This window comes from Protopterus annectens, chromosome 14.part0, assembly GCF_019279795.1.
Source record: "Protopterus annectens isolate FY-2018-M chromosome 14.part0, PAN1.0, whole genome shotgun sequence".
NCBI lineage: Eukaryota > Metazoa > Chordata > Ceratodontiformes > Protopteridae > Protopterus > Protopterus annectens.
This window is the reverse complement of record NC_056748.1, coordinates 248653648-248668608: the sequence shown is the minus strand read 5'-3', so window position 1 is coordinate 248668608 and position 14961 is coordinate 248653648. Positions and strand designations below refer to the sequence as shown.

General features: G+C 40.3%; 1 protein-coding gene across 1 annotated transcript in view; it reads left to right on the top strand.

Annotated features, from left to right (window-relative positions):
• The window catches only part of SHTN1 (shootin 1), an 871033-nt gene that overhangs the window by 181043 nt on the left and 675029 nt on the right, over positions 1-14961 (top strand). The window contains exon 4 of the mRNA XM_044055545.1: positions 11834-11940. Within this exon, the coding sequence (XP_043911480.1) occupies positions 11834-11940 (107 nt within the window). The remainder of the gene's footprint in view (positions 1-11833; positions 11941-14961) is intronic.

Genomic DNA, 14961 nt, shown 5'->3' with positions numbered 1-14961 from the left:
AATGGATAGTGAAAGGAATAACATATGAAGGTACCTTTCCTGGAATAATTAAATTTATATGGAAAAAATGTGAAAGAAAGAATATAAAATAACCAGGAAATCGATTATAAAATATTTATGGAAGTTATACAAAAAAGGTGCTGAAGGTTTGGATGAAGCTATAGAAGAAGATCTTTCATGGAACAGAGTCAAGGAGAGAGAATTGAAGAAATGTTAATAGTAAAATAAGTAATAGTTGAGTTTGAAATAAAACAAGGAAGTAAGGCTAATGACATTTGATGTGGATAAAGCAAATTGATAAGGTTATTCATAAAGCACTATGGAAGATTATGGAGACGTGGGATAGGAGAAAAAAAGTTTAATGTTATACAAAAGCTATAAAATGTCATAGGTGAAATTTATGGTAAATGGATGGATGGAAGAAAATATAAAAATGAGGAGAGGTATTAAACAAAGATGTCCATTAAGTATGTGTCTTTTGTACTGTAATGAGTGCAATAATTCAAACACGTGTATGAAAAAGTACAATGGGAGATGGAACAAATACCAAATTGTCTGTCATTCGCAGATGATTTTGTGACTGCAGCTGAAAATAAGATCTGAATAATTTATGTTGTGATATGAGTGGAGGAACTATTAAAGTTGGTTTACATGAAGGCAAAAAGTAAAGGATTTGGTGTAAGTAAGAAAATATGTGGTAGAATATTTTATACTAGGAAGGAAATAAGTATATTGGGAGTGAAATTTGGATAGTGTGAAAATGTAATAGAAAAGTGGAAAATCATGTTGGAAGAAATTAAAATGTCTTTACCATGATAATTTTTTTATCTATCATTTAACAGAAAAGTTTATATATTAAATACCTACCCATTAGGAAAGCTGGAATATTTTGGTGGTGTACGCGTTTCCAGCTAAAATGGAAAGTGATATGTTAGGGGGGATTGATACTGAATCCAGTGAATATAGTACTTTGTCATCTATGCATTTTTTCTGGATAACACAAAGTGAAATACAGAGAGCTGCAAATGATGGGGAAAATGCTATAAGATGTCATAATGAATAAAGAAAAGAAGTGGTTAATAAGAAAAGATGGAAGGAAATGTATATGCGATTAAAATACAATAATGAAAAGTGAAAACTAATTATTAATAAAAATTGAAAATTATGGTATAACAGTATTATGGAGAAATGTGTTATATCATTGGAAGAAATTAAAATATGATGTAAAATGCAATAAAATAGGAAAAGATTTGAGAATTTAATGGTGTGGAATTGTCTGTGGATAATTTTGTTGGATTAGTTAGTAATATGAAATCTAAGGTGCTGGAAGAAAGACAATGTAATGAGGGCAATGAAGAAAAAAACATTGTTTTTAGAATGTAAAAAAAATTAACTGTTTTGGAAAAGTTTGAAAATGAAATCTAAATCGGAGGGATCAGTTATGATTTTTTATTGAAATGTAAGAAAATGTGAAATTGAAATTGAAAATGGGGTAATGTAGCAGTCTTCAGATTATTTAAAGTATGATGTGATGAATTATTGTATGAGAAAAATAGAAATGATAATGATGTGCTAGATTAATTAAAAAGACAGTTGTGAAAGAAATAAAAACATTTAAAAATAGTTGATATTGTCTTAGAATTCTTTTTCTTGAAATTATGAAAATGGAAATAATTTTCTTCTTCTGTTTACATTATTTGTTAAGGTTTTGAAAAAATGGAAAGAAATGGCAAAACACATTTTAAATATGAATGTACAAATAATATAAGGAAGTAGAAATAATGAAAATGTAAAATAAAGCATCCCCTACCATTTTTGATAAACGTGGTGGGATCATTTACATCCATCTGGTCCATCACCCACTTAAGCAGCTATGACCTCAGTTTTATGTCTCATTTGAAGGTTAGAACACTCAAGTGCAGCACCCCCTAATGGTACAGTGTAGTGTCAGGAAATTGAAAATTAACCAATCACTTGGAGTGGGAATAAAACCCATAGCCTTCTTTTCTTCCAGCACCAAAGGCAAGAGAGCTACCTGTTGAGACACTGACATTAATAATTATAATAATTATACGGATCATTAGATTTGAAGTAAAGAGCTTGCAAAGGATTTGGATAATTGTAAATGGAAGATTTTAAATGTGATCACAATGAAATCAAATGAGATATGGAATACTAGTCACAATATGTATTTAGTGGGCTATAAAAAGTAAGGGATTTACATAAGTTAAAACAAGTAGAGTACAACATGTTGGAGAGAAATTACAGTAAGTAAAATCCATGTGCGTATGTAGAAACAATGAATGAACACAGAACAATATTTTAAAAACATTTTTTGAAATAACCCTAGACTATAGAAATTGTTGTATCAGTTCTTAAAGCAACAAAAGGTTATAAAGATGTTAACTAAACAGTCAAATTATGAGAATGATAGGGAAGAAGTGAACCCAGGGAACATTATGAAGGTAATGGTAAACTATTACTCCATGGGCAAGATGTATACGTTGAGACTAACATACAAGAAATATATTTGAGACAGCTGCAACTTTCTTGATTGATAGAAGTAGAAAGAGGCACATTGACATCAAAAATAAAGGAAAATGAAATTAAAGAGCAATGAGAAAACAGAATGCTGGAAAGTTTCATGAAACCGATGGAATTCCAGTAGAAATGTGGAAAACAAGGGAGTAAGAGATGATGAAAGTCTTGCTACCTTTAATAATACTTTTTCTGGGTGGGCATGTGTCCTTGACTTGGAAAAAAGCTGTAGTGATAGTTGTACCAAAAGAGTGGAAAGATCAGGTTGATCCAGGATAATACAAGAACCATTTTGTTTCTGATTTTTGACTGCAAAGGTTTTTATGATAATTTTGGAAGAAAGGTTGGCAAACATATTGCCAATAATAGTAGACTTGTATCAGTATGGGTTATAGGTGTTAGGCAAACATTTGACAAAATTAACCTAACTCTTATGATTCAAAAAGGATGCATTGTACAGTAATAATATACTAATGTTAATAATGTTAAGGGCAAAAAAAAAACAATTGACATAGTGAATTAGAAATTTATGAAGAGATCTTTTGAGGAACCTTTCTACAAACGTGGACAACGTTAATATTCATTATCTACAGAGGAGCTCTAATTAGGGTAAAGTGTGGTGGTGAGTTGTCTAAAGCATGTAGTCTTGCTAGAAGAATTAGATAGGATGTCTACTTTCACCATTACTGTTTGCTTTATATAGAAACCTTAGCCAGAGACATAAGACAATCCGGTATAATTGGATTTAAATGGAGAAAAACAAATGAGAAAATGCCCATTTTTCTGGATTACGTAATGTTATATGTTACAAGTCCAGAACATGATAAAATATTTCAATTTATCAAATATAATATTTATACTAGTATAGCAGGATATAAACGCAAAGGAAGCAAAACAAAGGTTGTAGTAATGACTTGTGCATCAGCCTATGGCTTGGTACAGAATTTTCCCTTTTTGTGGGGTCATGACCAGATGAGGTGCTTGGGAATTTGCTTAAAATGAGATGTTGAGCAAGTATCTAAACTGTGAGAAGAAATTGCTCAAAAGATTGTAAATAAGATAAGACTATAGAAATTATTTATGGACATCAACTTAATCACTTGCATTTTACTGTTGGTTTGGGTCTTGCTGGTCCAGTGTTTTTTTTTTTTCTCAAGGCTTGTATGCATCAGCTGAGTGATCAGATATGGAAGAATATGGAAACAGAAGTTAAATATTTTATCTGAGGTAAAAATAGAGAAAGAGTGCACTGGAAAACTAACATCGGCAAAGAAACTGTGACTGGGGGCTACCAGATTTGGAGGCATACTATATGGTCATAAAGCTTAGGTTAATGTACTTGATTCAGGACTCAGAATAATGCTTGATCAGAGAGAAAACCTGATATTTATAGTGCCATATGAGGCAACTACAAGATCACATATGGGCTTTGTGGCAGTTTTAGGAAACATTGTATATACAAAACTATTACACAAGTCTTTACTTTAAAGGAAGTTAATTCTTAGAAAAACAGAGTGGTACCAATATATATATATATATATATATATATATATATATATATATATATATATATATATATATCCCCTTCGTAACATCAATCCACATTTTGTCGACTGTCAAAATGGGGACATGAAAACTCCATAATTTTACAAGCATGAACTCCCGGAACATCGTATATCCTCTCTGGGAAAGTAACCACTTGGCCACCATGGTGAACTGTGCCCTTTCTCCACTATAGTGCGATCTCAGAGTTGGTATATTTAAGTAGGGGTGTGTGGGGGGCAAAGCCTCCAACTTCAATGGGTGTAATTTTCTACCATTTGTGATTTTATCATTGGTGGCCAAATGGTTACTTTCCTGGACAGGAAGGATAGACGACATTCCAGGAGTTTGTACTTCTGAAATTATGGTGTTTTCATCTCACCATTTTGACAGTTGACGTACTGTGAGTCAACATTATGAAGTAGCTATATATATATATCTATATATATATATATGTGTGTATATATGTATATGTGTATATATGTATATAAATATATATATATATATATATATAAATAATAAAAAGGTCCATGTCAGATGATCAACTTTTTGGAAACTCAAAAAAAATATCGAAGAGACCATATGATCAAGTTTCAAAGAACTTGAACAAAAAAAAACACAGAAATCTGCCTTTTTTATGTTTTGGTAGGGGGGAAGCCACCCTGCACCTCCCATGTGGAGCACTGTATCCCCCCTGCAAATTATATATATTAACTCTAAGATCGCGCTACAGTGAGGAAAAGAGTAAATTTCTCGATCCTTGCTGTACTGTGATCTCCTTTCAAAAGCTTTGAGTTTTCAAAAAAACTGTCATATGGTCTCGACCATATGGAGTTCGAGTTTCTTATAGGGATATATATATATATATATATATATATATATATATGTGTGTGTGTGTGTGTGTTAATAAAAGCACAGAAGAAAAATGTAATGAACATTTGGAACAGAAAGAAAGAATGGAGGTTTTGGGAACAGTTGATAAAAGTGGATGAGGTAATAAATTAAGATGAAGCTAGACAAACTTTCAGGTTTTTAAACTCATCAACTTGCATGTACAAGTCTAATGTAACAGCTAAAGGAAAGTATGTGGAGCTGGATAATAGATTTGCTTAACCCCAAGGAGTAGATTTTATAATTGAGGTTGAAACAGTAAAGGCAGACAGGAAAATAATAAAAATTAGAACATATAAGGAAATATTAGAGTTGATTTTCTCTTCCACAGTATGAGTTGTTATTAAGCAGAGAAATAGTTACTGGGGAGAGTTGTGCCAGAAAATCATAAGATGTCCTTCAAGGATGCATCTGCAGTCCTAACATATGGGTTGTCCTGCCTCAGGCAGCCCTTCGGTTGGCCGGATTCCAAAGTATGGGTCTGGCCTCGGCTGATGTCGCACTTCACCCGACGTCATAGCTGCTGTTTATTGGGTATAAAGGCATCAGCCGACACCATTTTCCTCAGTCTTTCTTGCCGCGCGGTGCCCGAAGCAGAAGCTGTTCGCAAGTGCCGGTCGGTCAGATCCAGAGATTCCTACTACCGAAGATTTCTAAAAAGCTAAGTACCCCGTTGGGGACTCTTTCTTGCCTCAGCCGATGTCAGACAAAGTAAATAATTGTTTAACTTGTGGGAAACAAATACCTCATAAGGATTTCCACTCTTACTGCCTTCCTTGCTTAGGCCCAGACCACGACGTATCAGCTTGTCTAGCCTGTGCTTCCTTCAACCGACGGACACTTAGACGTCGGTCAGAGTTTGCAGAGGAGTTTTTTGGTCCCACTTTTGCATACAAAATGCCGTCGGAGGCTCCGAATACTCAATTAGCTAAAAAGCGCAAGGAAAAGGACCGGCATTCGCGGCCCACGGTTTCGGCTGAAACCACGGTCAAGCCAACCGAGAATGTCTTGGTTTCAGCTGAAACCGAGCCCCCGGTTCTTCCTTCGGCCGAAAGCATGCCTCTGATAGCCGAGGCCTCACAGAGCATGGCTGAATCTGCTCCTGAATTTACTGCTACAGAAGCAGGCACCCAGGATTTGTCAGACACTATTCCTTTAGACAAATCTACCCCTGCACGTGGGGCTGCTAGACCCCCTGCTTCCATGTCTATCAAGGCTTTTGCCAGGGCTAAATCTTCTAAGGCCTTGCCTGCCAAAACTCCTTCACATAGGCCTACCTCTAGTTCCCAAATACTCAGCCTGGCTGAGGATCTCATTTCTATGATCAGAGGATCCCAACCTCACCCAGACAGGGCCTCTCAGCCCCCTCCAGACAAGAGGCCTAGGACTGAACCCCCGGAACCTGTCTCTACAGATTATTCCTCGGATGACTCAGACATTTCAGACCCTTACGAAGGCCCATATTCTCCTTATGAGGATTCTGATGCAGAAGATTCCATTCCTTCTGCTTCTCCTCCTGAAGAATTTTCCTTTGGGGAAACCTAGCATGCTATGAGGGAACACTTCCAATGGCAGGGCCAGGATTTTTCAGATTCAAGGAAAAGGCTAAGGACCTTTTTACACTTACCACAGCATAGGCCTTTAGCCATTTCGCCAGTATTAACAGTTGTTGATGATGCATATAATGATGCCTGTACTGCTCCTGATTCTCTTCCTCCGGCTCCTGCCAAGCCAGACAGATATTACAGGGTCCTGGACACACACTACCATTTGTATAAGGCTCCTGTTGCAGACCCTGATACCATTTCACAGGGCCCTAAAGGTGGCAGCTGCCTCTGCCAAAAACCCTCTTCCCTCTGAAAGGGAATCTAGAGCATTAGAGAGATGGGGTAAAAATGTTTATACTTCTGCTACTCTTTCGGCCAGGGCCTTGAACTGTCAATTTCACATGATTCAGTACCAGGAATGTTTGTTAGACCAGCTAAATAAAAACGGTCTTCTCTTGAACCTTTAGACCGCAAGTCCCTTCAGGATTTGGTACATAACTCTCAGCAGGTCAGTAACCATTTCTTAAAATGTGGCTATGATGCACTGGAAGCTTCCTTTAGATCAGCTATGACTGGAACAGTGATTCGAAGGCATGCCTGGTTAAAAGAACAATCCTTACCAGACCATGTTAAGTCAAAACTCCTAGATGCTCCCATGGAGAAACAAAGTTTGTTTGGCTCCCCTGCACAGGAGGTTCTGAAGAAGGTGGAAGAAAAAGCAAAATCTGTCCAAACAGTCAAGGATTTCTTACAGGTCCAACCTCCGAGGTTTAGCAGAAATTGGCCTTCGAAGAATTGGTCCTTTCCAGACAACTCCAGAGTGCAGAGAGGCAGAAATAGATGCCCAAGAGGCAGAGGTCAATCTAGGGGTGCCTACAGGGGACGTCAGTGGCAACCTACCAACCAGAGAAGTACTGCCACAGAATCAACTACAACCACTTCCACAGGGCAGACACAATGACTTGGCTCTAGTTCCGCCTACCAGGGAACAACTGGAAGCACCCTTGGGCGGAAAACTAGCCTTATTCTCCGACAACTGGCATTACATTACAGGAGACAAATGGACTTTACAAACAATAGACAAGGGCTACAGGTTTCACTTCCACACTCTACCAAAAAAGAGAGGAATGTCAAACCTACCACCAAGCCAAAAAACAGACGCTCTAAGACAAATCAACAACTTACTAAGGATGAGAGCTATAGAAGAGGTGCCACCTATGGAGCAAGGCCAAGGATTTTACTCCAGGCTCTTCCTGGTACCAAGAAAAGAAAATCAATGGAGACCTATTCTAGACTTGTCCGCACTGAACACATACCTCATTGTTCCAAAATTCAAAATGCTGACCCTCCAGCAGCTTCTTCCCATGCTGGGCAAGGAGTCTTGGCTGGTGACTCTAGATCTCAAGGAGGCATACCTGCACGTCCCTATACAACCAGATTGCAGAAGGCACCTCAGATTTCTTGCAGGATCAGAGCATTATCAATTCTCAGCATTGCCTTTTGGCTTATCTACTGCGCCCAGAGTATTCACGAAATGCCTGGCATCAGTAATTGCTCATTGCAGACTTCAGGGAATTCAAATTTACCCATACCTGGATGACTGCCTAATACAAGCGGACAACAAGGCAAAATTAACAAAAGATCTGTAAAATGTCATACAACTGTTGCAAGCCTTGGGATACACAGTCAACATGCAAAAGTCAAGACTAGTACCATCCCAAAGGATAACATTCTTGGGTGCAGAACTAGATACATCAACTCAGATGGCTTTTATCACAGAAGAAAAACAAAAGCAACTACCAGTCTACTTCATGACATTAACAACACAAACTCAGCTTACTGCAAGTGGACAAGTGTATACAAGGCCTATGGACCCAAGACCAGCTGAATCTACACATAAATCTAAAGGAGATGCTGGCAGTGAAACATGCGATCCAGGCATTCAGACCACTCCTTCAACAGGGTCATCTGCTGATAAGGACGGACAATACCACAGTCATGTGGTACATCAACAAACAGGGAGGTACACATTCATATCCTCTATGCCGGATGGCAATGGATCTATGGAATGTGGCCCTGAATCTCAACATTCAACTTCAGGCCAGATTTGTACCAGGAAAAGAAAATTCTCTAGCAGACACCTTAAGCAGAACTACCACGGATGCTCACGAATGGATGCTGCATCCAGATATCTTCAAAGCCATAACAAAGAAATGGGGACTACCACAGATAGACCTATTTGCCTCCCCACACAATCACCAATTGAAGAAATTCTGCACAAGAGCATACCACCCACTTGCTTGGAGGGTGGACTCCCTTTCCTTCAGCTGGAAAAACCTGACAGCATATGCATTTCCACCTCTTCCCTTGATGTACAAAGTTCTACTGAAGATCAGAGAGGATCAGCCAAGGGTAATTCTGATAGCTCCAGACTGGCCGAGACAACATTGGTACCCGCTACTGAGAAGCATGTCACGGACACACGCATGGCCTCTACCTCTATGTCCCTTACTACTAACACAGGACAACTACAAGACCCTACATCCAAACTTGAAAACACTGCAGCTAGCTGCTTGGAATATTGCATAAAACAAAATAACCCAGGTTTATCTCAGAGGGTTAAGGACATTATCCTGGAGGCACGCAGACCCTCCACAAGGAAGACTTATTCAGCCAAGTGGAAAAGATACCTCATTTGGAGTGCAGCAAAGGGAGAAAATGTCTCATTGGCAAACATAGCACACATCCTGGAATATTTAGCAGAGCTGTTCCACAATGGCCTGTCTTACTCCTCCATTAAGATTCATGCATCAGAAATTTCAGCAGAATACAACATGGATCCTCCTGTCTTCTCTCATCCTCTACTCGGGCAGTTCTTGAGAGGAATCAGAAATGTAAAACCTCCAAAGAAACCACCTTTACCTACATGGGATCTCAACTTCGTGCTGGAAAAGTTAACACTTCCCACTTTTGAACCAGCAGCAACAGCAGAATTACAATTCTTGTCTTGGAAAACTGCTTTCCAGCTAGCAATTACTTCAGCAAGAAGGGTATCTGAGTTACAGGCATTAATGGCAGTACAACCTTTCCTTATCTTCCATCAGGACAGAGTCTCTCTGAGAACTAACCCTACCTTTATGCCAAAAGTGGTCTCCAGAGTATCATTGAACCAAGCGATTCATTTACCTACATTCTTCCCCAACCCACAGAACAGGGGAAAGACTGCTACATACCTTGGATGTGCACAGACAATTACACTACTATCTGGACAGAACTAAGACCAGCAGAAAAACTGACCAGCTTCTGGTAGCATATGCAACAGGAATGCAAGGAAAAGCAATTTCAAAACAGACAATCTCAAAATGGATAGGAAATTGCATTCGATTTTGCTACTCTTTTCATGGAAAGACAACTCCTGATAATATCAGACCTCATTCCACAAGAGCTACAGCCACCACTACAGCTTTCCTACGAGGAGTGGCTACCAAAGACATTTTAGAAGCTGCTACTTGGAGCTCCGTGCATACATTTGCCAAGCATTATAATCTTCCCTTATACTCTAGATCCCGAGCAGGTTTTGCAACTGCTGTTTTGCAAGGGATCTTAACTACACCATCTTTATCTTAGTGCCTCCTCCCCAGTTTGGCTATGGTATTCTACCCATATGTTAGGACTGCAGATGCATCCTTGAAGGACATAGTACAGTTTTGTACCTACCATAAATGTAGATGTCCGATAGGTATGCATCTGCAGTCAGGATTACCCACCCTCCTTCCCTCTGTGGTATTCCTAGGGTATTTACCCCTTTTAGCTAGCTGGAGGAATCTGTTGTGGTGTATTTGTTTGTATATATATATATATATATATATATATATATATATATATATATATATATATATATTCTTATATTGTTTGCTCTCTACTGTTTGGAATTATTTGCATTTATCCAAATTTAGCCTTCCTAGAGGGCACCTGGCATCTGGGGCAAGAAACACTGAGGAAAATGGCGTTGGCTGATGCCTTTATACCCAATAAACAGCAGCTATGATGTCGGGTGAAGTGCGACATCAGCCGAGGCCAGAACCAGACTTTGGAATCCGGCCGACCGAAGGGCTGCCTGAGGCAGGACAACCCATATGTTAGGACTGCAGATGCATACCTATCGGACATCTACATTTATGGTAGGTACAAAACTGTACTTTTTTAACCTTTATGGAAGGAACGTTCATATTTTTCCGTTAAAAGCAAAATGTTCTGTCTTTTGCCAAATGAAGACCTGTACAGTTGCATCAACTATACATACTGATCCTGAAACAATGAAACTATTTAGTATTATTTACTTATCTGAAACAGTTTGCTTGTTTGAGTGACAACCTTATAAATTTTGTTGTCAAATGCAGGCTGGATACCTGGATATTTGTAATTTATTTTATAACCATAGTGCTTTAACAAAAGTTGAGATTCATTGTGGTCATTGTGTGCTTCCTCTTAAGTCCTCGGTTCACTCCATGCATCTTTTGCTGCTATTTCATTCATTCAGAGTTCTTATGCCTGGCCATCGTTTCCCCTAACTGGCTAAAGTGTAAGTGTGTGTAGTAGTATCAAACTAAGCAAGAAAGACTAGAAAAGATAAGTAGTCCTTAAAGTGCATTTTGCTATTTATCCAAATCATTGTGATTTTATGTGAATGCAGGGTTGAAATGGATTATTTTCTGTTGATTTTAGATGAATTGCATTTTGTTCATTTTTCTTAAGCTAATAGTGCTCTGTCTTTGAAACCTGAGCAGTTTAGTCTTGAGGAAATAGGAAAAGCATTATTGTATTAATTCTTGTAGTATAATTCACAAGCTTCGTTGACAGGCTTTTGGGCTCCTTTCTATAGAGAGTTTGTTTTTCACATATGTAAGCTGTTCTGAACTACGGATTATGACTGGAATTTGGTTTTACAGTGTCAGGTTGCATGCTGATTTTAGGATTGTGTTTCTGTCATTCTTTTCACAGTTAGCATTCATCCCATGCTACAGTTCCACCTGTAAAAGTTGTACTTCATGCTGTTTTCCATAGAGTAATTAACTGATGGATTAATGTTGCTGCTTTTCAGAGAAAGCTTTACAGATGGAAATGCTGAAGTTTATTCTTTGTGGTTATATATGGCACATCCCTTGTGCAAGGTAGGATAGCAAGCCTCGTAACTTGGAAAGTTCATTATAAGATAATATCTGCAAAGTTCACCTTCTAACACACTATAATGTTTTATAACAGTTGTCATTTAATTGTTTGTATTAACCATTAGTAAATATTTTATTTTCTAATAGACAGTTTACCTGATCTAAAGAAACAAGCTGTGGATGAAATGATGGCAAGAATTAAGAAAGGAATTAACCTCAGACCAGTCAACCAAGCAAGTAGGACTAAAGAAATGGTTAGTATGACACAGAACTATGCCTGTCAGCTGTCCTTGATTTTACCTCAAATTTTTAGCCTGTTCCTCTTTAAGTTTTTGATTTTTCTTAAGACATTGGTAAACATTCACTAATATAAAAGAAAACAAGCCACATTAAAATTTTCTGTTTATATACATTTTATATCTCGTATGTTTTCTTTATCACTGTCATCGGTCCAAGTTTACATGAATTGCTGAATTCATGCTTTCCCTTGTACCTCACTCCTAAATATTATTCTGCATGTATTGTTCCAATGGTTTTCATTTATTTGTATGTAATTTGCTCCTTCTCTTTTTTAAAGATCTCTCCTTTATAATATTCAGTATTTCAAATGCTGTTGGTTAAGACTTTGATTTCCCTTTTTTAGTAATTGCTTTATTGGGAGCCAGCAGAATTAAACTTAACAAGGCCTTACTGTATCAAAGCAATTCAGATCCGGTGTCCCAGATCAAAGGAATTATTTCCTTATTTGCAGCCATTTGCTCATCCAATATTTGACACAGTACTCTGTATGGATTTTTTTTTAAATCTGCCAATTTATTATACTCCCAAAACATATAATGTAATGTGATCCTATCTCGCCTACATTCTGTACTGATGCGTTCGGAGCCGATCCTCGGCTCCGACTCGGCACGCTATACTAAAGAACGAAGTCTCTTATTGGCTGAGCTATCCCACATCCCAGGATGCACCACCACTGCTTCCCCAGATCTCGTTTGCCGCTTCTACAGCAAAGACGTGGTCTCGGACTTGGCTGAGCTAAGTGCTTGTTTCTTTAAAAAGTTTCTGTCAGAAATTTTTGCTAACCTACCCAAAAGCTGTTTTAACAGCTATTCGTTGTTGTGCGACTGTGAAGATTGTGTTTTTTGTGGTAAATTGTCTTAGTTTGAGGGAAGGATCCCGTTTAAGTTAGAGGGGCCTTGCCCTCGTGCTTTGTTGGAGCTTTAGTGTGAGTCTTTCTTCAGTGTTCCCGTTTCAGTTAGAGGGGCATTGTCCACAGTTTTCTTTGAGCTATTCGTTATTGTTAGTAAAAGTTTTTTGTGTGTCAATATGTCGAAAGAGCACAGACCTTCAGGGTTCAAAAAATGCTCTAAATGCAGTTACAAAATGTCCATCACGGACGATCACTCATTATGCGTTTATTGTTTAGGCCCTAAGCATCTTCAGGAGTCATGTAGCATTTGTCACGCTTTTTCCTCCCGAGTCCTCCAAGAGAGGAAAAACAAATTGATTTTAAAAGGGCTTATCACCCCTTCTTTTGAGGAGGCTTTATCATCTTCCTCTTCACCTTCAAAGAAGAAGAGATCATCGGCTCCGACCAGCCCGTCGGAACCGACTACAAAAAAATCTCGGCAGGCTTCTCCATCGGCTCCACGGACTTCGGGGCCGAGGGTGGAACGGTCTGCCTCGATGCCTCTAGCCTCGACTCCCTCTGTCTTTGGAGCCAAAGGCTAGAACTTCGAGAGGTGGGTCACCTTCATTGGCTCCACTGTCTTCGGATCCGATGAGAGTTGCCCGCTCAGACTCTTCCCCTTCGGCGCCAAAGTCCTCTTCGGCTCCGAGGGAAATTGCAATGGTTGCGGAGTCTCCCTCGACACCGATATTTATCGAGACCATTCAGAGCCGGTCCCCCAGTCCTTTGGAACAAGTGGAGAAGTCGACTCGAACCCGTTCGATCTCTTCTCGGTCTTCGAGAATGTCGGATTCGGACATAGACAGGGTACTTCAAAGGCTGTTTCAGTCTCCGGTCTTCCAAAAGTTGGTTTCGGCTCCTGCCCAGTCGGCTCCGGAGCCGGTTGCCCACCCTGTTGTCTTGGTTCCTCCTCCAACAGCCTCGGCACCATTGGAGTCGGTGCTGGTGGAGCCGGTGGAGGTTTTCGGGTCAGTTCCGACCCTTACTCCAACCCCGCCCTTCGGGTCGGAGTTCGGTACACGGACCTCCTCTGTCGGCCCCGGGGGTGATGCTTCGGGATCAATGTTTTCGGTTCTGAGCCTCCCTCTCAGTGCGTCGGCTGCGGGAGTGCCGTCTACTGTTGTGGCCTCGGGGGTTGGACCTTCCCAGGACTCTGGGGGTCCCGCCTTCAGGGCCATGAGGAGTGCTTAGGCCAATTCTTCCTTGGCCACCTCCACCATCTCACCGTCACCTTCCCTTGGCATGGAGACTGGTTCCTTTGTAGTCCCCCTGTCTCAAGACAGCGGAGCCCTGGGGCCTGAGGCCACCCCCATCGGGGGTTACCTCCTTCCTGAAGATCCCTCCGAAGCATCTTCGGAGGAACCTCCAAGGAAGAGACAGTGCAAGAGGAAGCACGTCGACTCCCCTGACGAGTCTCTCACCTCGGACACCGACCTCGATGATGCGGAAGGGTCCCCCAAGTCATCCTCGGATGATGTCTCCTTTGCGGACATTTTAGAGATCCTCAAACAACGAGGCGACTGGCAGTCCAAACCCCCTTCCGCTGAGGAGTCGGTATTCCTCAAGGCCTTCGGGGCTCAGCCCTCCGCCTCCTGGGTGTCTCCGCCCTTCGATGAGCTTCTGGATTTGATCTCTCGAAGGGCGTGGGAACACCCAGATTCTGTGGAACCGGTGCCAGCTCGCCCCAATAAATTTTTCTCAGCACCCCCTGAAAAGGATTTTCTCTCCAAAGGTGTGGCTGTAGATGCCCTGGTGGTGGCATCTGCTACCCAACAAGATGTGGCAGAGGCTTCAACGTCCGTCCATCCTCCTAATAGAGTCTAGGAGCATGGATCGGTACGGGAAGCGCACCCTTACTTCAGCAACCTTTACTTTAAGGTCTCTGAATTATTTGACGCACTTCACCAGACTTCAGAGGGATCTGGTCAAGGAACTTTCAGATACCTTCTCGGGTAACTTACCTGAGCAGTTGGCCCAGACGGTTAACTCTCAGCTGGCTACCCTATCATCATTATCAAACTCGTCCATGAGGCTCATTTCATATGCAGCCGAGGGGGCGAGTAGAGCGGCGGGAACAGGCGTTGCT